Raw genomic sequence first — 23,875 nt, forward strand, 5'->3', positions numbered from 1 at the left:
AAATCCAGAAAATCACATTGTATGATTTTTAAGTAATTAATTTGCTTTTTATTGCATGGCATAAGTATTTGATACATCAGCAGCAGGGATTTTGGCCAACTCCTCCATACAGACCTTCTCCAGATCCTTCAGGTTTCGGGGCTGTCGCTGGGCAATACGGACTTTCAGCTCCCTCCAAAGATTTTCTATTGGGTTCAGGTCTGGAGACTGGCTAGGCCACTCCAGGACCTTGAGATGCTTCTTACGGAGCCACTCCTTAGTTGCCCTGGCTGTGTGTTTCGGGTCATTGTCATGCTGGAAGACCCAGCCACGACCCATCTTCAATGCTCTTACTGAGGGAAGGAGGTTGTTGGCCAAGATCTCGCGATACATGGCCCCTTCCATCCTCCCCTCAATACGGTGCAGTCGTCCTGTCCCCTTTGCAGAAAAGCATCCCCAAAGAATGATTTTTCCACCTCCATGTTTCACGGTTGGGATGGTGTTCTTGGGGTTGTACTCATCCTTCTTCTTCCTCCAAACACGGCGAGTGGAGTTTAGACCAAAAAGCTCAATTTTTGTCTCATCAGACCACATGACCTTCTCCCATTCCTCCTCTGGATCATCCAGATGGTCATTGGCAAACTTCAGACGGGCCTGGACATGCGCTGGCTTGAGCAGGGGGACCTTGCGTGCGCTGCAGGATTTTAATCCATGACGGCGTAGTGTGTTACTAATGGTTTTCTTTGAGACTGTGGTCCCAGCTCTCTTCAGGTCATTGACCAGGTCCTGCCGTGTAGTTCTGGGCTGATCCCTCAACCTCCTCATGATCATTGATGCCCCACGAGGTGAGATATTGCATGGAGCCCCAGACCGAGGGTGATTGACCGTCATCTTGAACTTCTTCCATTTTCTAATAATTGCGCCAACAGTTGTTGCCTTCTCACCAGGCTGCTTGCCTATTGTCCTGTTGCCCATCCCAGCCTTGTGCAGGTCTACAATTTTAACCCTGATGTCCTTACACAGCGCTCTGGTCTTGGCCATTGTGGAGAGGTTGGAGTCTGTTTGATTGAGTGTGTGGACAGGTGTCTTTTATACAGGTAACGAGTTCAAACAGGTGCAGTTAATACAGGTAATGAGTGGAGAACAGGAGGGCTTCTTAAAGAAAAACTAACAGGTCTGTGAGAGCCGGAATTCTTACTGGTTGGTAGGTGATCAAATACTTCTGTCATGCAATAAAATGCAAATTAATTACTTAAAAATCATACAATGTGATCTTCTGGATTTTTGTTTTAGATTCCGTCTCTCACAGTTGAAGTGTACCTATGATAAAAATTACAGACCTCTACATGCTTTGTAAGTAGGAAAACCTGCAAAATCGGCAGTGTATCAAATTCTTGTTCTCACCACTGTATGTATTAGATGTATTAGTATGCTTTCCTGAATTTTTTTCTCTCGCACATTGACCTCCATTATCATAATTGTTAAATCATAGATTTTTTGGGGCTACCATGCAGACAATTAGTCTCTCGTCTTAGGTCTAATTTGGGGTTGATGTGTGACTTACTCTCTCCCTCTCCCCAGGGGGACTCCATGAAAGATGACGGAGGAGGTGACAGTTGTAGCCAAGTGGGACTACACGGCCCAGCAGGACCAGGAACTTGACATCCGGAAGAACGATCGGCTTACTCTGCTGGACGACAGCAAGACGTGGTGGAGGGTGAGGAACGCCTCAAACCAGACCGGCTACGTCCCCTCCAACTACGTAGAGCGCAAGAACAGCCTGGTGAAGAAGGCCTCTCTGGTCAAGAACCTCAAAGACACACTGGGTAAGAGGGGTGGGGCTGGGTAAGATGGGTGGGGCTGGGCTGGGTAAGAGGTGTGGAGATGGAGAAGTGGTAGAGTATGTTGTTGGTAACAGTGGTGGTAGTTTGTCAGTATGTTGTTGGTAACAGTGGTGGTAGTTTGTCAGTATGTTGTTGGTAACAGTGGTGGTAGTTTGTCAGTATGTTGTTGGTAACAGTGGTAGTAGTTTGTCAGTATGTTGTTGGTAACAGTGGTGGTAGTTTATCAGTATGTTGTTGGTAACAGTGGTGGTAGTTTATCAGTATGTTGTTGGTAACAGTGGTGGTAGTTTGTCAGTATGTTGTTGGTAATGGTGGTAGTAGTTTGTCAGTATGTTGTTGGTAACAGTGGTGGTAGTTTGTCAGTATGTTGTTGGTAACAGTGGTGGTAGTTTGTCAGTATGTTGTTGGTAACAGTGGTAGTAGTTTGTCAGTATGTTGTTGGTAACAGTGGTGGTAGTTTATCAGTATGTTGTTGGTAACAGTGGTGGTAGTTTGTCAGTATGTTGTTGGTAATGGTGGTAGTAGTTTGTCAGTATGTTGTTGGTAACAGTGGTGGTAGTTTGTCAGTATGTTGTTGGTAACAGTGGTGGTAGTTTGTCAGTATGTTGTTGGTAACAGTGGTGGTAGTTTGTCAGTATGTTGTTGGTAACAGTGGTGGTAGTTTGTCAGTATGTTGTTGGTAACAGTGGTGGTAGTTTGTCAGTATGTTGTTGGTAACAGTGGTGGTAGTTTGTCAGTATGTTGTTGGTAACAGTGGTGGTAGTTTGTCAGTATGTTGTTGGTAACAGTGGTGGTAGTTTGTCAGTATGTTGTTGGTAACGGTGGTGGTAGTTTGTCAGTACGTTGTTGGTAACAGTGGTGGTAGTTTGTCAGTATGTTGTTGGTAATGGTGGTGGTAGTTTGTCAGTATGTTGTTGGTAACAGTGGTGGTAGTTTATCAGTATGTTGTTGGTAACAATGGTAGTAGTTTGTCAGTATGTTGTTGGTAACAGTGGTAGTAGTTTGTCAGTATGTTGTTGGTAATGGTGGTGGTAGTTTGTCAGTATGTTGTTGGTAACGGTGGTGGTAGTTTGTCAGTATGTTGTTGGTAATGGTGGTGGTAGTTTGTCAGTATGTTGTTGGTAACGGTGGTGGTAGTTTGTCAGTATGTTGTTGGTAATGGTGGTAGTAGTTTGTCAGTATGTTGTTGGTAATGGTGGTGGTAGTTTGTCAGTATGTTGTTGGTAATGGTGGTGGTAGTTTGTCAGTATGTTGTTGGTAATGGTGGTAGTAGTTTGTCAGTATGTTGTTGGTAATGGTGGTGGTAGTTTGTCAGTATGTTGTTGGTAACGGTGGTGGTAGTTTGTCAGTATGTTGTTGGTAATGGTGGTGGTAGTTTGTCAGTATGTTGTTGGTAATGGTGGTGGTAGTTTGTCAGTATGTTGTTGGTAACAGTGGTTGTAGTTTGTCAGTATGTTGTTGGTAATGGTGGTGGTAGTTTGTCAGTATGTTGTTGGTAATGGTGGTGGTAGTTTGTCAGTATGTTGTTGGTAATGGTGGTGGTAGTTTGTCAGTATGTTGTTGGTAACAGTGGTGGTAGTTTGTCAGTATGTTGTTGGTAATGGTGGTGGTAGTTTGTCAGTATGTTGTTGGTAATGGTGGTGGTAGTTTGTCAGTATGTTGTTGGTAATGGTGGTGGTAGTTTGTCAGTATGTTGTTGGTAACAGTGGTAGTAGTTTGTCAGTATGTTGTTGGTAACAGTGGTAGTAGTTTATCAGTATGTTGTTGGTGATGGTGGTGGTAGTTTGTCAGTATGTTGTTGGTAATGGTGGTGGTAGTTTGTCAGTATGTTGTTGGTAACAGTGGTAGTAGTTTGTCAGTATGTTGTTGGTAACAGTGGTAGTAGTTTATCAGTATGTTGTTGGTGATGGTGGTGGTAGTTTATCAGTATGTTGTTGGTGATGGTGGTGGTAGTTTGTCAGTATGTTGTTGGTAATGGTGGTGGTAGTTTGTCAGTATGTTGTTGGTAACAGTGGTGGTAGTTTGTCAGTATGTTGTTGGTGATGGTGGTGGTAGTTTATCAGTATGTTGTTGGTGATGGTGGTGGTAGTTTGTCAGTATGTTGTTGGTAATGGTGGTGGTAGTTTGTCAGTATGTTGTTGGTAACAGTGGTAGTAGTTTGTCAGTATGTTGTTGGTAACAGTGGTAGTAGTTTATCAGTATGTTGTTGGTGATGGTGGTGGTAGTTTATCAGTATGTTGTTGGTGATGGTGGTGGTAGTTTGTCAGTATGTTGTTGGTAATGGTGGTGGTAGTTTGTCAGTATGTTGTTGGTAACAGTGGTGGTAGTTTGTCAGTATGTTGTTGGTAACAGTGGTAGTAGTTTGTCAGTATGTTGTTGGTAATGGTGGTGGTAGTTTGTCAGTATGTTGTTGGTAATGGTGGTGGTAGTTTGTCAGTATGTTGTTGGTAATGGTGGTGGGAGTTTGTCAGCAGTGAAAGGAGCTCCTCCTCTATTTTGTCACATCCCTCTACACTACAGCTAGAAATGGATGAAGTCATTATTAACTCTTCTTCTGAACTCTGTATGTGTCCCAGTCTGGTACTGAGGCTAGATGTGTGCCTCTGTCTTATTTTACAGAGCAGCTATCCACCAGCACCTCAGGGACAGTGTTCAGTTGGCCGTCTCTCAGAGTTGCCACAGCTTGGTGTCTGTAGGTCCTCACATTAATGCAAGCACTCACTCACGTGTCAAGGTCATGCACATTTCCCAGTTTGTCAGCATTCCTCTTCACAGGTTTCCAGTTAGAAAGATTCCTAGTTTAGAGTTAAAGGTTCAGGAAAATGCGTGTAATGTCAGGAAAACTGCTCCATACACTACAGGATTATGGAAGATTAAATATTATCTCAGATGTTTACTAAACGTGCATGGATGATCAAATGTGATCTTGTATCAGGGCTGGTCGAGACTGAAGAGACACGCTGGCCTGTTCTGTCTCTATCCATCTCCTTACTCCCTTTCTATTTTCTTTCACTCAATTTTTTTTTCATACTTTCTCATATACTCATTTTGCTGAACTGTGAGCTTCAGTAATCAATCAATTTGTCTTGCCTGCACCAGCGAGAGAAACAATGTGAGTTGAGCACACAGGCCTGATGTGTCCTGTCAGTTGGGAATAATTCAATTAAATCTTGTTTTCAATCTGTCAACAGACATTACAGGAGTTTGTAATCAGCTAGGTACACTACATGGCCAAAAGTATGTGGACGCCTGCTCGTCGAACATCTCATTCCAAAATCATGGGCATTAATATGGAGTTGGTCCCCCCTTTGCTGCTAAAACAGCCTCCACTCATCTGGGAAGGCTTTCCACAAGATGTTGGAACATTACTGCGGGGACTTGATTCCATTCAGCCACGAGCATTAGTGAGGTTGGGCACCAATGTTGGGCGATTAGGCCTGGCTCGCAGTTGGCATTCCAATTCATCCCAAAGGCGTTCAATTGGGTTGAGGACAGGGTTCTGTGCATGCCAGTCAAGTTCTTCCACACCGATCTCGACAAACCATTTCTGTATGGACCTCGCTTTGTGCACAGGGGCATTGTCATGCTGAAACAGGAAAGGGCCTTCCCCAAACTGTTGAACAAAGTTGGAAGCACAGAATCGTCTAGAATGACATTGTATGCTGTAGTGTTAAGATGAACAGTTCTTGTGTTGACGTTGCTTCCAGAGGCAGTTTGGAACTCTGTAGTGAGTGTTGCAACCGAGGACATACGATTTTAATGCGCTATCTGCTTCAACATTCGTTCTGTGAGCTTGTGTGGCCTACCACATCGCGGCTGACCCGTTGTTGCTCCTAGACGTTTCCACTTCACAATAACAGCACTTAGTTGACCGGGGCAGCTCTAGCAGGACAGAAATTTGACGAACTGACTTGTTGGGAAGGTGGGATCCTATGCTGGTCCCGCGTTGAAAGTCACTGAGCTATTCATTAAGGCCATTCTACTGCCAATGTTTGTCTATGGAGATTGCATGGCTGTGTGCTTGATTTTATACACCTGTCAGCAATGGGTGTGGCTGAAATGGACGAATCCACTCATTTGAAGGGGTGTCCACATACTTTTGTATATATAGTGTATGTCTTCTCTGCTGGTGGGGGAGAGTGAGAACAGTTTAGATTGAGAGAGACGCACACAGACATACAGAGAAAGCGAGAGTGGGGGAGAAATAGTGGCGAGAGTGAGGGCAGAGGAGTGAGGGCAGAGGAGGCTATGCGAGGGGATGGGTAGGGTCTGTTTCAGACAGTTATTCCCCTCTGCCCCGAGGGAGAGCTCCATCAGACTGTGGGCCAACACTGCACAGCCTGTCACTCTCACTCACCAGCACTGAGTCCGGACTGTGTGTGCATGCGTGGAGAGTGCTCACAATGTGCGCAGATCTTGCTTCTTTCTCTTGCCATGAATCTCACAATTATTTATAGCAGTAAGAAAACTAATTCTAGAGGCATTGAACCAACACTCATTAACAAACATTCTCACCTCTGCTATCCCCAATGTGAGTGTATCCATAATTAAAGGGATGTCTATTTTTTTTTATTTTACCTTTATTTAATTAGGCAAGTCAGTTAAGAACAAATTCTTATTTACAATGATGGCCTACACCGGCCAAACCCGGACGACGCTGGGCCAATTGTGCACCGCCCTATGGGACTCCCAATCACGGCCGGTTGTGATACAGCCTGGAATCTAACCAGGTGGTCTGTAGTGACGCCTCAAGCACTGAGATGCAGTGCCTTAGACCGCTGCGCCACTCGGGAGCCCATTAAAGAGATGTGACTGAGTCATTGAAGTCCTGTCTACAGGCCAGTAAACCTTACCAGCTTCAGAGTGAGGTCTCTAACAAAGCCATGCAGTTCCACACCCACCACTCATCAGGGCTCGACTCGCTAGCCTGATAGTGTTGCAGCCTGTGGTGAAACCAAGAAACAGCTAACTACCCCCATTGAATTCTACATTATGGCCAGGTTTTATTTCAACCCCTAGCAGTTCAATATTTTGTATTTCATCATAAATCAGTGCTTGGATGTTGAGGGTGAGGGCTCTGCAGTAACTTATTCTAATGTGTGTCTTATTTTGAGTGTGTATGCATGTGTGTGTGCATGCCCACCCAGTAAAGTGGTCCTCTGTAGCTCAGCAGAGTAGAGTAGAGCACGGCGCTTGTAACGCCAAGGTAGTGGGTTCAATCCCCGGGACCACCCATACACAAAAAAAATGTATGCACGCATGACTGTAAGTCGCTTTGGATAAAAGCGTCTGCTAAATGGCATATTATTATTATAAAGTCAGCACTCTGTAAGTTATGGTTGGACTGGGTTCCTCTTTGTCCAATCAGAACTCTGTATAATGGCTGCATGCTTCTCTGTGTCCTGGGTTGCTCTTCCTGAAGGGAGAAGCCCAGTAGCATTGACACAAAATGGCTGTGCAGGGGGCAACCATCTCCTGACCCGAAAATGGCAATGCTCACTCATCCATTGACAGCTACTGCAGGCCAGTACAGGGCAACAGTCTCCACACTGAGCCAAAATGGCTCCCTTGGCTTCACTCCCTCTGACAGATGTAGGGTGTACAGTAGACACTGTCGCCGTGCCAACGCTGTCTGCCCATAATTTCTGTGAAAACATAAATGGCTGGATGTTTATGGACTGAGCCCAGACTGTAGCACCGTGTGTTAATATCACTGTGCTTTTACTGTAGCAATGTTTGAAAGATTTGACAGGCAACAACCTTACAATGGGGAAGGGAGAAATATATGAGAAGACATTTTAAATGTAAACCTCTTAACAATATGGAAACTACAATGATTATGAAAGAACACATCCACTACCTCTCAACACACTTGTGTATTTAGTATAAAAACCACTGACTCCCCTGTGTGTCATTGTACTAACTAACTAATTAACTAACTCTTCATGACTCCTTCAGGTTGCCCTGTGCATTGGCAGGGTTGGGGAGTAATCGGTTACAAAAAACGAACTCATCTGTTACATTACCAGTAAAAATATTGTAATCAGAATACATATACAGATTACTTCTAGGATTACTTTAATATTCATAAAGGATGTTTGCAAAAAAGAAAAACTGACACTTCTCTTTTCTCAGTGACATTCAAATCAGCATTGAAAAAGGCGCAAGTTTATACGTTTGTTCTGCCTGAGCGAGTCTGACCACAAGTCAGAGACCACTATAGGATGACACAGCAAATGTGTTTGATCAATGATGGATCGTGGGAAAAGAGCAGTAATCGTTTTTTAGGGGGGGGGGGGGGGGGGGTACAGTTCAAGCTGCTGTCGGCATCCAAAGATTATGCATAAAACTTGAATAAACGCTTGGCGTAACCAGCCTACGGACGATGCTGTACAGGACCATCCTTAGTGAATTTCATAAAAATTGTGAAACATTAAAGTGATCCTTTTTAGATAAAACTATACTAAATATATTCACGTCACCAAATTATTGATTAAAACAGTTTTTTTTGCGATGAAGGTCCGTAGTAGCCTCAACATAACTCTGTAGGGTAGCACCATGGTGTAACTGGAGGACAGCTAGTTTCAATCCAAAACCTAGGAGGCTCATGGTTCTCACCCCCTTCCATAGACTTAACACAGTAATTATTACAACTTCTGGAGGACGTCCTCCAACCTATCAGAGCTCTTACAGCATGAACTGACATTGTCCACCCAATCAAAGGATCACAGAATGAATGAATCGAGTACTGAAAGAAAAGCTACAGCTAGCTAGCAGTGCATACAATGTGGTGAGTAGTTAACTCAGAAAGACAATAGTTGAACAGTGAGAGAGAGCGAGAGACCCACAAAGAATTTGAAAACAAATCCAACTCCCATACCACAGTGTGCCATCACAGCAGCAAGAAAAAACCTTAACCTGACCCGACCATCCTCCTCCCGCTCCTACTGGTTTTCGCCAGATTCTGCCTTCAGTTTCCTGAAGTTGCCAGTTATAGGCTACATGAGGAGTCGGCAACCTTTCTCATGTGGAATGCCGATTTATCTTACAATTTCTACCAATCTGCGTGCCAGTTATGGTTTTCATAAGCACATTTCCGTGGACGAGTTTTTAATTTAATTTATAATAATGTCTTCCTATCTCCAAATCTGTGGTCCTCTGTAGCTCAGCTGGTAGAGCACGGCGCTTGTAACGCCAAGGTAGTGGGTTCGATCCCCGGGACCACCCATACACAAAAAAATGTATGCACGCACGACTGTAAGTCGCTTTGGATAAAAGCGTCTGCTAAATGGCATATTATTATTATTATTATAAATCATTGTCATGTGATTAATCAAAATTGTATCCAAATCTTAATGATACAAACCTAAAAAGTAACTTCACTTCTATTGCCATTGCTAACTATGTAAAAATAGCCTACATAAAGCCAACAAATTAATACATTGCAGCCTGTAGGTAGAAAATGCCCTGATTAAAAATAAATGTAATATTGGCTACGCATGGCCTGTCTGCAACGAACTTGAAACCATGTATAAAATATTCTGGCTCAGAGTTTCCTGAGCCAGTGAGCTCAGAACAGACACATCTGTAGGCTATTTGCGCAAGGGATAAGAGGTAGGCCTATTTTATGACGTTTCCACTGGATCAGAGCATGACGTTTTTCCCTTTTCATGCTGAGTGGTTATCGAAAAGGAGAGAGCTAGAAAGATTTTTCAAATACATTGAGAAACTGTTGTCATTCTCAATGGATGTAAAAACAGACTTTGTTTGCTTGCTGTTTTAGGTTTGAGAAGCTCCACAGCTCATGTGTGGTGCGTTAAGCCAATCAGAAACACTATCTGATCGCCAAATGAGCACATTTTATATGCCAACATTTGCGTGCAGGCCAGGTAGCCTATAGGCCTACTTCTATGCGTAATCAGGTGTGTGTCCTTACACAACATTGACAGGAGCGCTCCAAACAAAAGACTATGACTAAATTGACAAAACTTGTAAATGGAATTAAATAAATCAAAACTTGTTTCTCATAAGCATATGTTGTGCACTCTGCAAACAACGTGTCCAATCCAACAATGAGAACGGTAGAAGACTGGAATAATAATATATTGAATGCATTAACAGAAATGACCGTAACCAAACAAACATTGTAGATTAGGAATTAATGGTAAATGTGCTACTGGTGATATACAGTGAGGGGGAAAAAAGTATTTGATCCCCTGCTGATTTTGTATGTTCGCCCACTGACAAAGAAATGATCAGTCTATAATTTTAATGGTAGGTTTATTTGAACAGTGAGAGACAGAATAACAAAAAAATCCCGAAAAATGCATGTAAAAAATGTTATAAATTGATTTGCATTTTAATGAGGGAAATAAGTATTTGACCCCCTCTCAATCAGAAAGTTTCTGGCTCCCAGGTGTCTTTTATACAGGTAATGAGCTGAGATTAGGAGCACACTCTTAAAGGGAGTGCTCCTAATCTCAGTTTGTTACCTGTATAAAAGACACCTGTCCACAGAAACAATCAATCAATCAGATTCCAAACTCTCCACCATGGCCAGGACCAAAGAGCTCTCCAAGGATGTCAGGGACAAGATTGTAGACCTACACAAGGCTGGAATGGGCTACAAGACCATCGCCAAGAAGCTTGGTGAGAAGGTGACAACAGTTGGTGCGATTATTTGCAAATGTAAGAAACGCAAAAGAACTGTCAATCTCCCTCGGCCTGGGGCTCCATGCAAGAGCTCACGTCGTGGAGATGCAATGATCATGAGAACGGTGAGGAATCAGCCCAGAACTACACGGGAGGATCTTGTCAATGATCTCAAGGCAGCTGGGACCATAGACACCAAGAAAACAATTGGTAACACACTACGCCGTGAAGGACTGAAATCCTGCAGCGCCCGCAAGGTCCCCCTGCTCAAGAAAGCACATATACATGCCCGTCTGAAGTTTGCCAATGAACATCTGAATGATTCACAGGAGAACTGGGTGAAAGTGTTGTGGTCAGATGAGACCAAAATGGAGCTCTTTGGCATCAACTCAACTCACCGTGTTTGGAGGAGGAGGAATGCTGCCTATGACCCCAAGAACACCATCCCCACTGTCAAACATGGAGGTGGAAACATTATGCTTTGGGGGTGTTTTTCTGCTAAGGGGACAGGACAACTTCACTGCATCAAAGGGACGATGGACGGGGCAATGTGCCGTCAAATCTTGGGTGAGAACCTCCTTCCCTCAGCCAGGGCATTGAAAATGGGTCGTGGATGGGTATTCCAGCATGACAATGACCCAAAACACACGGCCAAGGCAACAAAGGAGTGGCTCAAGAAGAAGCACATTAAGGTCCTGGAGTGGCCTAGCCAGTCTCCAGACCTTAATCCCATAGAAAATCTGTGGAGGGAGCTGAAGGTTCGAGTTGCCAAACATCAGCCTCGAAACCTTAATGACTTGGAGAAGATCTGCAAAGAGGAGTGGGACAAAATCCCTCCTGAGATGTGTGCAAACCTGGTGGCCAACTACAAGAAATGTCTGACCTCTGTGATTGCCAACAAGGGTTTTGCCACCAAGTACTAAGTCATGTTTTCCACAGGGGGCAAATACTTATTTCCCTCATTAAAATGCAGATCAATTTATAACATTTTTGACATGTGTTTTTCTGGATTTTCTTTGTTGTTATTCTCTCTCACTGTTCAAATAAACCTACCATTAAAATGATAGACTGATCATTTCTTTGTCAGTGGGCAAACGTACAAAATCAGCAGGGGATCAAATACTTTTTTCCCTCACTGTATGGAATTGATAGACACAAACAGTAAAATGCAAATAATTCACACAATGAAGTTATGAAACAATGACTGTTGGCAGGAGAGGGCACATTCTGGAGAGAGACATGCATTGTGCATTTTAGCCATCCCGTCGGCCTCCACAATGGATTAGTCTCGGCCTCCGCAATGGATTATTTCACTGAGATGGACGCAAATCAAACAGATCTCGTGTGCCATAAAAAATATATACAGTACCAGTCAAAAGTTTGGACACCTACTCATTTAAGGGTTTTTCTTTATTTTTACATTGTAGAATAATAGTGAAGACATCAAAACTATGAAATAACACATGGAATCATGTAGTAACCAAAAAAGTGTTAAACAAATCAAAATATATTTTATATTGTAGATTCTTCAAATTAGCCACCGTTTGCCTTTATGACAGCTTTGCACACTCTTGGCATTCTCTCAACCAGCTTCATGAGGTAGTCACCTGGAATTCATTTCAATTAACAGTTGTGCCTTGTTAAAAGTTAGTTTGTGGAATTTCGTTTGAGCCAATCAGTTGTGTTGTGACAAGGTAGGGTTGGTATACAGAAGATTATTTGGTAAAATACCAAGTCCATATTATGGCAAGAATAGCTCAAATAAGCAAAGAGAAACGACAGTCCATCATTACTTTAAGACATGAAGGTCAGTCAATCCGGAAAATGTCAAGAACTTTGAAGGTTTCTTCAAGTGTAGTCGTAAAAACCATCAAGCGCTACGATGCAACTGGCTCTTATGAGGACCGCCACAGGAAAGGAAGACCCAGAGTTACCTCTGCTGCAGAGGATAAATTCATTAGTTACCAGCCTCAGAAATTGCAGGCCAAATAAATGCTTCACAGAGTAAAAGTAACAGACACATCTCAGCATGAGTAGGTGTGTCCAAACTTTTGACTTGTACTGTATATGTATTTGCTACCCTCTACTAAAAAAATCTTGGTCGACCAACAGCCTATCGACCAAACAATTGACCAGTCGACTAATTGGGGTCAGCCCTGCTGATTTACAGTTGAACAGGTAACCTAGTAACTGTGACGTATTACATTTTAGAAAGTATCCTACCTAGGGCTGTTGCGGTGACCGTATTACCGCCACACCGGTGATCACGAGTCATGAAGGCAGTCAAATTACATGTGACCGTTTAGTCACGGTAATTAGGCTTCTCCAAGCTCTGATGCTGCTGCTGGTCATTAGTAGCCTACCAAACTTGCTAACTGCCTGGTACTCAGCACTCTATTTTCCCTCTAATCACTCTGACATCAATGCAAATGTAATCGAAAATCTAATGTTTGTGAGAAAGACCCGGTCACGTGATGGAGAGCCATGTGAGTGAGAGGTGCTTCGGAGCGCGCAGCACTCAGGGAGAAGGGCACAACGGCCACTGGCCGCAAAAGGCATGGATATTTTTAGGGTGCATTACGGCCACACAAAGGGGATGCCGCCATGAAATTCGAGGCATTATCAAGTGCTTGTCAAATTGTGAATGAGAGACTAATGAAGTGTGTACAGCCTGTGCAAAAAACTAAGCAGAGCTTATGCCTTTCAAGCGACTTTTTTCAAATCCTCATTAGTCGCATCATGCAGCCTTGCAATGTATTAAAAATATAAACATATAGCCCAATGTTATACATTAGTAACTCTAAATAAGCATATAGGAGTACCTATTTCTTTGTTAACCGCTCAACAAAAAATAGCTGCATGTGCGCACTCCCTCAAATTGTTCAATTGTGTTCTTAATACTATAAAATAATGCCACCGAATTGTAAGTAAATCTTGTCTGCTAAATGAACTAGTGTATCCCACAGCCATATGGTATAGCCACATCAGGTCCTAACATAAGGACATCTCATAGTATTCTGTTCTTCTGAAATAGACTACATTTTCTTCATATCATGTTTCTTTAGACATGTCTAAAATAAATAATGGATTTTTTGAGACGGTGTAGGCTATATAACATGGATTTATTAGACCTTTTAAAATGTAGATGTTCCAAAGGTCTGCATCAGTGGCTTGTAGGCTACACTACCAGTCAACGTTTTAGAACACCTACTCATTCAAGTGTTTTTTTCTTTATTTTTACTATTTTATACATTGTAGAACAATAGTGAAGACATCAAACTATGAAATAACACATATGGAATCATGTAGTAACCAGATTCTTCAAATAGCCACCCTTTGCCTTGATTACAGTTCTGCACACTTTTGGCATTCTCTCAACCAGCTTCACCTGGAATGCTTTTCCAATAGTCTTGAAGGAGTTCCAACATATGCTGAGCACTTGTTGGCTGCTTTTCCTTCACTCTGCGGTCCGACTCATCCCAAACCATCTCAATTTGGTTGAGGTCGGGGGATTGTGGAGGCAAGGTCATCTGATGCAGCACTCCATCAATCTCCTTCTTGGTAAAATAGCCCTTACACAGCCTGGAGGTGTGTTGGGTCATTGTCCTGTTGAAAAACAAATTATAGTCCCGCTAAGCCCAAACAATATCGCTGCAGAATGCTGTGGTAGCCATGCTGGTTAAGTGTGCCTTGAATTCTAAATAAATCACAGACAGTGTCACCAGCAAAGCACCCCCACACTATAACACCACCTCCTCCATGCTTTACGGTGGGAAATACACATGCGGAGATCATCCGTTCACCCACACGCGTCTCACAAAGACACGGCGGTTGGAACCAAAAATCTCAAATTTGGACTGCAGACCAAAGGACACATTTCCACCGGTCTGATGTCCATTGCTCATGTTTCTTGGCCCAAGCAAGTCTCTTCTTCTTATTGGTGTCCTTCAGTAGTGGTTTCTTTGCAGCAATTCGACCATGAAGGCCTGATTCACGCAGTCTCCTCTGAACAGTTGATGTTAAGGTGTCTGTTTCTTGAACTCTGTGAAGCATTTATTTGGGCTGCAATTTCTGAGGCTGGTAACTCTAATGAACTTATCCTCTGCAGCAGAGGTAACTATGGGTCTTCCATTCCTGTGGCGGTCCTCATGAGAGCCAGTTTCATCATATCGCTTGATGGTTTTTGTGACTGCACTTGAAGAAACGTTCAAAGTTCTTTAAATGTTCCGTGTTGACTGACCTTCATGTCTTAGTTGACTGACCTTCATGTCTTAAAGTAATGATGGACTGTTGTTTCTCTTTGCTTATTTGAGCTGTTCTTGCCATAATATGGACTTGATCTTTTACCAAATAGGGCTATCTTCTGTATACCCCCCTACCTTGTTACAACACAACTGATTGGCTCAAACGCATTAAGAAGGAAAGAAATTCCACAAATTATATTTTAATTGAATATTGAAATGCATTCCAGGTGACTGCCTCAAGAAGCTGGTTGAGAGCATGCCAGGAGTGTGCAAAGCTGTCATCAAGGCAAAGGGTGGCTATTTGAAGAATCTCAAATACAAAATATATTTTGATTTGTTTAACACTTTTTTGGTTACTACATGATTCCATATGTGTTTTTTCATAGTTTTGATGTCATCACTGTTATTCTACAATGTAGAAAATAGTCAAAATAAAGAAAAACCCTTGAATGAGTAGGAGTTCAAAAACTTTTGACCGGTAGTGTATGTGTGGAAGCCAGGAGATGCTAAATGTGTTTATGTAAATTACCGTGAGTTATTTGCTTGACAATCACCGGCTGACAAAATTTGGACAAAATGTTGTGACCGCCGCAGCCCTAATCCTACCCAACCCTGTTGGTATGCCAACCTCTGACGTCACTCTGGGTTGTTATTAAGACATGCTGAGGTAGGGTTGTCATGGGTCAGACTCCAGTGCTGAATGAATAAGGGAGGGAGGGAGGGATACTGTTCCCCTGCCAACCAGCAGACCAGACCCTTGAAGTGGAAATGAGGGAGATAGAGAAAGAAAGAGTGTGTTTCAGCTGAGCTGGGCTGTGTGGGTCTCGGGGGACTTTGTGTCTGCTGCCCTCTGCATATCTCTGCTCTCTACCCTGAGGCAGTCGACAGCTCAGTCTCTCCACGGGATGGCTTGAAGTAGGCCCAGGAGGAGAGGTTTCATGTTGGGTCACATTAAAAATAAAAAATAAAATCCCTTCTCAAATTAAATACAAAAATGACTAGTAAGTCTATTAAAACACTAGAAGCACCCCGGCAGTCATTTTGACTGCATATGAATTTAAAATATAAATAACTCTGCCATTTTTAAAGTCATGCCCGCCTCTGTTCTTGACTTCTCTAAAATAAGTATTTAACACACGTGTACAGTATGTTAGCATTTTGATATCACAAACAGAATTTGTGTTATATGCAATTTTAAGATAACATTTTCCTGGAGTGCCAAATAATTACTTTTTCAAATACTCCTCCGTAGTCACATGCAGGTAAGACGTTTTGGTATATACGTGTTCTGTATAGTATCACAAAGAGCAGATTCGGAGGTTTCCAAAACACTTAACTGTCAAAATTGAAGAGATTAGTTCTATTTTTAAAATATCACTTTTTCCAAGAATAACCGCTGTTCCTTTTGCGCACCACATGTGAGCACGTGGCAGCAGATCGCGTACAGCAACATCAATAAGGAAAATGCTGTTGTGTTCTTTTGAAATATAATATATTTTATATATTCTAGTGTTACCCAAGATCTTAATAAACGCAACAGAAGGATATTTTTTTCCGATTAGCATATATGAAATGTATTTATTAGACTGTTATTATTGCAGTCAAAATAGCTGTTCATTGGCGTAGTAAGCATATATGAAATAGCTGTTCATTGGCGTAGTAAGCATATATGAAATAGCTGTTCATTGGCGTAGTAAGCATATATGAAATAGCTGTTCATTGGCGTAGTAAGCATATATGAAATAGCTGTTCATTGGCGTAGTAAGCATATATGAAATAGCTGTTCATTGGCGTAGTAAGCATATATGAAATAGCTGTTCATTGGCGTAGTAAGCATATATGAAATAGCTGTTCATTGGCGTAGTAAGCATATATGAAATAGCTGTTCATTGGCGTAGTAAGCATATATGAAATAGCTGTTCATTGGCGTAGTAAGCATATATGAAATAGCTGTTCATTGGCGTAGTAAGCATATATGAAATAGCTGTTCATTGGCGTAGTAAGCATATATGAAATAGCTGTTCATTGGCGTAGTAAGCATATATGAAATAGCTGTTCATTGGCGTAGTAAGGATATATGAAATAGCTGTTCATTGGCGTAGTAAGCATATATGAAATAGCTGTTCATTGGCGTAGTAAGCATATATGAAATAGCTGTTCATTGGCGTAGTAAGCATATATGAAATAGCTGTTCATTGGCGTAGTAAGCATATATGAAATAGCTGTTCATTGGCGTAGTAAGCATATATGAAATAGCTGTTCATTGGCGTAGTAAGCATATATGAAATAGCTGTTCATTGGCGTAGTAAGCATATATGAAATAGCTGTTCATTGGCGTAGTAAGCATATATGAAATAGCTGTTCATTGGCGTAGTAAGCATATATGAAATAGCTGTTCATTGGCGTAGTAAGCATATATGAAATAGCTGTTCATTGGCGTAGTAAGCATATATGAAATAGCTGTTCATTGGCGTAGTAAGCATATATGAAATAGCTGTTCATTGGCGTAGTAAGCATATATGAAATAGCTGTTCATTGGCGTAGTAAGCATATATGAAATAGCTGTTCATTGGCGTAGTAAGCATATATGAAATAGCTGTTCATTGGCGTAGTAAGCATATATGAAATAGCTGTTCATTGGCGTAGTAAGCATATATGAAATAGCTGTTCATTGGCGTAGTAAGCATATATGAAATAGCTGTTCATTGGCGTAGTAAGCATATATGAAATAGCTGTTCATTGGCGTAGTAAGCATATATGAAATAGCTGTTCATTGGCGTAGTAAGCATATATGAAATAGCTGTTCATTGGCGTAGTAAGCATATATGAAATAGCTGTTCATTGGCGTAGTAAGCATATATGAAATAGCTGTTCATTGGCGTAGTAAGCATATATGAAATAGCTGTTCATTGGCGTAGTAAGCATATATGAAATAGCTGTTCATTGGCGTAGTAAGCATATATGAAATAGCTGTTCATTGGCGTAGTAAGCATATATGAAATAGCTGTTCATTGGCGTAGTAAGCATATATGAAATAGCTGTTCATTGGCGTAGTAAGCATATATGAAATAGCTGTTCATTGGCGTAGTAAGGATATATGAAATAGCTGTTCATTGGCGTAGTAAGCATATATGAAATAGCTGTTCATTGGCGTAGTAAGCATATATGAAATAGCTGTTCATTGGCGTAGTAAGCATATATGAAATAGCTGTTCATTGGCGTAGTAAGCATATATGAAATAGCTGTTCATTGGCGTAGTAAGCATATATGAAATAGCTGTTCATTGGCGTAGTAAGCATATATGAAATAGCTGTTCATTGGCGTAGTAAGCATATATGAAATAGCTGTTCATTGGCGTAGTAAGCATATATGAAATAGCTGTTCATTGGCGTAGTAAGCATATATGAAATAGCTGTTCATTGGCGTAGTAAGCATATATGAAATAGCTGTTCATTGGCGTAGTAAGCATATATGAAATAGCTGTTCATTGGCGTAGTAAGCATATATGAAATAGCTGTTCATTGGCGTAGTAAGCATATATGAAATAGCTGTTCATTGGCGTAGTAAGCATATATGAAATAGCTGTTCATTGGCGTAGTAAGCATATATGAAAGACAAGAGTGTGCAAAGCTGTCATCAAGGCAAAGGGTGGCTATTTGAAGAATCTCAAATATAAAATATTTTTCAATTTGTTTAGCACTTTTTTTTTTTTTTTTTTACTACATGATTCCATATGTGTTATTTCATCATTTTGATGTCTTCACTATTATTCTACAATGTAGAAAATAGTAAAAAATAAAGAAAAACCCTTGAATGAGTAGGTATGTCCTAACTTTTGACTGGTACTGTAAGTATTCAGACCCTTTGCTATGAGACATAAAATTGAGCTCAGGTGCATCCTGTTTCCAATGATCATCCTTGATGTTTCTACAACTTGATTGGGGTCCACCTGTGGTAAATTCTATTGATTGGACATGATTTGGAAAGACACACACCTGTCTTTGTACAGTTGAAGTTGGAAGTTTACATACACCTTAGCCAAATACATTTAAACTCAGTTTTTCACAATTCCTGACATTTAATCTTAGTAAAAATTCCCTTTCTTAGGTCAGTTAGGATCACCACTTTATTTTAAGAATGTGAAATGTCAGAATAATAGTAGAGAGAGTGATTTATTTCAGCTTTTATTTATTTCATCACATTCCCAGTGGGTCAGAAGTTTACATACACTCAATTAGTATTTGGTAGCATTGCCTTTAAATTGTTTAACTTGGGTCAAACGTTTCGGGTAGCCTTCCACAAGCTTCCCACAATAAGTTGGGTGAATTTTGGCCCATTCCTCCTGACAGAGCTGGTGTAACTGAGTCAGGTTTGTAGGCCTCCTTTGCTCGCACATGCTTTTTCAGTTCTGCCCACAAATAATTTTCTATAGAATTGAGGTCAGGGCTTTGTGATGGCCACTCCAATACCTTGACTTTGTTGTCCTTAAGCCATTTTGCCACAACTTTGGAAGTATGCTTGGGGTCATTGTCCATTTGGAAGACCCATTTGCGACCAAGCTTTAACTTCCTGACTGATGTCTTGAGATGTTGCTTCAATATATCCACATAATTTTCCTTCCTCATGATGCCATTTATTTTGTGAAGTGCACCAGTCCCTCCTGCAGCAAAGCACCCCACAGCATGATGTTGCCACCCCCGTGCTTCACGGTTGGGATGGTGTTCTTCGGCTTGCAAGGTATCCCCCTTTTCCTCCAAACATAACGATGGTCATTATGGCCAAACAGTTCTATTTTTGTTTCATCAGACCAGAGGACATTTCTCCAAAAAGTACGATCTTTGTCCCCATGTGCAGTTGCAAACCATAGTCTGGCTTTTTTATGGCGGTTTTGCAGCAGTGGCTTCTTCCTTGCTGAGCGGCCTTTCAGGTTATGTCGATATAGGACTTGTTTTACTGTGGATATAGATACTTTTGTACCTGTTTCCTCCAATATGTTCTCAAGGTCCTTTGCTGTTGTTCTGGGAGACAGAACGCTCCTTCCTGAGCGGTTTGACTGCTGCGTGGTCCCATGGTGTTTATACTTGCGTACTATTGTTTCTACAGAAGAACGTGGTACCTTCAGGCATTTGGAAATTGCTCCCAAGGATGAACCCAACTTTGGACCCACTGGAATTGTGATACAGTGAATTCTAAGTGAAATAATCTGTCTGTAAACAATTGTTGGAAAAATTACTTGTGTCATGCACAAAGTAGATGTCCTAACCGACTTGCCAAAACTATAGTTTGTTAACAAGACATTTGTGGAGTGGTTGAAAAACAAGTTTTAATGACTCCAACCTAAGTGTATGTAAACTTCCGACTTCAACCGAAAGGTCCCACAGTTGACAGTGCATGTCACATCAAAAACCAAGCCATGAGGTCGAAGGAATTGTCCCTAGAGCTCCGCGACATGATTGTGTCGAGGCACAGATCTGGGAAAGGGTGCCAAAACATTTCTGCAGCATTGAAGGTCCCCAAGAACACAGTGGCCTCATTGTTAAATGGAAGAAATTTGGAACCACCAACACTCTTCCTAGAGCTGGCAGCCCGGCCAAACTGAGCAATCGGGGGAGAAGGGCCTTGTTCAGTGAGGTGACCAAGAACCCGATGGTCACTCTGACAGAGCTCTAGAGTTCCTCTGTGGAGATGGGAGATCCTTCCAGAAGGACAACCATCTCTGCAGCACTCCACCAATCAGGCCTTTATGGTAGGGTGGCCAGACGGAAGCCACTCCTCAGTAAAAGGCACATGACAGCCCACTTGGAGTTTGCCAAAAGGCACCTAAAGGACTCTCAGACCATGGGAAACAAGATTCTCTGGTCTGATGAAACCAAGATTGAACTCTTTGGCCTGAATGCCAAGCGTCACGTCTGGAGGAAACCTGTCACCATCCCTACGAAGCATTGTGGTGGCAGCATCATTCTGTGGGGATGTTTTTCAGCGGCAGGGACTGGGAGACTAGTCAGGATCGAGGGAAAGATGAACGAAGCAAAGTACAGAGAGATACTTGATGAAAACCTGCTCCCGAGTGCTCTCGACCTCAGACTGGGGTGAAGGTTCACCTTCCAACAGGACAACGACCCTAAGCACACAGCCAAGACAATGCAGGAGTGGCTTGTTGTGCCCTTGTTTAACATGGACCTTGACTATTCTTTTAAACATTATGGTCTGTTCAATATTCCTGTCTTGTTTGCATTTGCCATCCCCTTCTGTCTTTCTTTCTCTCACTCTTTTTTCCCCTATCTCCTTTCTCTCTCCCTCTCTCTCTTTCTCTCGCTCGCTCTCTTTTTCTGTATTTTCTGTCAGCTCTGTCCTATGATGTCTGGTCTTCTGTGTGTTTGTAACAGCTGCCAAGGGACCCTCCTCCCCCCTCTCCCCTCCTCACCTCCTCCTCTCTCACACAACAAAGCAGGAGGAAAGTTTAGTGCCACTCTGTGTGAACCAATAACTTCCTGAGTTAACTCAGTCATTTCCAGAGCTGTGACTTGGCTCTACACTGTAACACACACACTGACACACACACACTTGTCACAATTCCCTGTGTTGTGACTAAACAAATTACAGCATTGGGAATGTGTGTGCGGTGGAATGCAATTGTAATTACTTTAGTTATTCTGTTAGTTATGCCGTATCTTTGGTTACTTTTATTTAAGATGTAATTGGTTTGTACAGTAGGAGCTGCCCTGATGGGGGTCTGTCTGATGCCCAGCATCCAACCACCTCAGCCATTAGTCATCTGTATGTCAGTCACCCATCTCCCTGGGTGAATCAGAACAACTCTTAGTTGGCCCTAGCTAGCGCTCCACATGGGTTACAGCAGGTAAATAACCAGCATGGAGGAGACAGGAGAGAGCTTGCTGTCTTCGTTGTGCAGGAGATGGAGGGCAGGGCGATGAGACGGGTAGGAGGAGAGGCACCTTTGATCCCCTGCCTGCCTGTCAGAACCACAGCAGAGCCACGCACCAGGCTGTCTGCTCCACTTTCCTCCCCAGCCCGCATGCACTATTTTCAGCTTTTTGAGGGAACACGGGTAGCTGAGCTAGAACATGTCGGTTGTGTTGAACGCCTGGTTTAATGAGGAGATGTGAGTTGTGATGAACACACTAACAGTTGTGATGGAGGGAGTGTGTGTGTCACTTGGGTGTGTTTACTATATGTGGGTTAGAGAGAATTTGTGTGTATGTAGTGTTCTGTGCATGTGTGTGCAATCGTGTATGTACTGTATATGATTGAGAACATTAGTTTGAAGCTGTTCTGGGTTATGGTGGCCCAACGCCCTATTAAGACACTTTATGCTGGTGTTTCCTTTATTTTGGCAGTTACCTGTATGTGATTGAGAACATTGTGTGTGCTTTCCCTCTCTCAGCTCACTGAGGAGGTGGTCGTTTGTCCTGTATCTTAAGTGTTACTCCCCCACTGGGCCCAGAGTGCAGCCCGAAGCCTCAATTAGTGTCCTGCCCCCCCTAACCCCTGACTTGTCTCCCAGTGTCCTGAATCAGCTTAGGCTCCTGCTGTCTCATTTACTCAAAGCTTTCTCAGTACCACTGGAGTTATGACTTATCAAATAACTCAAGTGTCTTCGGTTGTATATATTAAATATATTTATACCATGACATTGTTGAATACTAGTTTCTGATTGGCTTGAAGGGCATTCTAGAGTGTGCATTATTTAAGTGATAATGCCCTCGAAGCCGGTGTTTGGAGGATATATTGGCATGGGTTCGTCGAGGGCCGGCAAACTGTGCCAATATATCCTCCAAACACCGGCTTCGAGGGCATTATCACTTTTTTATAGAACGGGTTACCAACATATTCAAATAATGATTGACATATTTTCATTAACATTTTGATTAATTGATTCATACTATTTCATCCTTCCACAAAATATAGTCCTGACACAAATCTAGGGTTGCTACCCATGCCGGCTGGTCGTTCGTTCTATCGGTTCGGTTGCCAGAGACGCGATCCTGTCGTTAAGTCTTTTGGTTCTGTATCTATGGACGCGACCCAGTCGTTCATTCTAAATGTTCTATTGCCATACTAGCAATGTTCTTATCCTTTGCTTGCTAGCTAGCCAACTACGGCTAACTTACAGTCAAATTAAACAGTGCAGCCAGAATAACAGCAAAGTAGCTGCATGTTTAAGTTGTTTTCTAGTGACATTTATTTAGATACATTAATAAGAAAGAGCTAATGATGCGCGATTTCACCTGCCATAGAAAATGTGCTCTCTCATCAGGACACTGTTGTTCAGTGGAGCTAGCCAACAACACAGCTAACACAATCACTTCAAACTGAAGCTGGAAAGACTGCAAACTAGCTGAATTTAGTTTCGTTTGATCTGTTTTCTATTGATATTTATTTTGTATGTCCTTAAAAATTATGCTTATTCATGATTTCAACTGGCTGAGAAAAGCTGCCTGCCTGTCTGTCTCGTCCCGACTCCCGACCCCTACACGTTCATTACTATGGGACAGCTGGAGATCGAATTTCAATATTGAAACAATGTTGCAAATGTCAGAGAAAGAGACCACAAGTTTTATTTAAATTGCTGTTGAAAACCAATTGCTAGTCTTAAAGAAATGGGAGATAATGTCTAGATGGTTTTTACAGTGGAGATCAAGTTTATAAATTGCCTGGCTGGGCTGATGAGACAGTGGATTGCACAGTGAGATGGAACAGAGTAAATAGGCATTTCAATGTCATAGCTTTAGCCGGTCGTCACTTGTGGAGTAGACACGGGCTGGAATGCGGTTTTAACCAATCAGGGTCCAGGATTAGACCCACCCGTTGTGTAATTCCCTATAACGCACGGTATATCTGCACAGTAGAATTCATTGGCTATAGTTCATTCTTACATGTTCTATGTTTGAGCTGCTTTTGAAAGCAAATGTCGAATTGAAAACATTATTGGCGTTGTTGAATTCAATTTTCATAATATCAAGCTAGGCCTGGTGGTTTGGTTAGCTAAACTAGCAAGTCTGTTTGTTTGGTTACCAAGGCAACTACTGTAGCTATCTAGTAAACTTGCTAGCTACTTCAGTGGATGTTGAACACATTTCTACCGGCAAATGGACACATTTCTAGCAGTAAATGTGTTAAATTATAGCCTTGGTA

General features: G+C 42.1%; 1 protein-coding gene across 2 annotated transcripts in view; it reads left to right on the top strand.

Moving 5' to 3' along the window:
- The window catches only part of nck2a (NCK adaptor protein 2a), a 90,404-nt gene that overhangs the window by 62,459 nt on the left and 4,070 nt on the right, over window positions 1-23,875 (top strand). For both annotated transcript variants that reach the window (XM_084179857.1, XM_084179858.1), the window contains exon 2: window positions 1,561-1,805. In XM_084179857.1, the coding sequence (XP_084035983.1) occupies window positions 1,577-1,805 (229 nt within the window). In that variant the 5' untranslated portion in view covers window positions 1,561-1,576. The remainder of the gene's footprint in view (window positions 1-1,560; window positions 1,806-23,875) is intronic.

This window comes from Coregonus lavaretus (genome assembly GCF_964263955.1).
Source record: "Coregonus lavaretus genome assembly, chromosome: 16".
NCBI lineage: Eukaryota > Metazoa > Chordata > Actinopteri > Salmoniformes > Salmonidae > Coregonus > Coregonus lavaretus.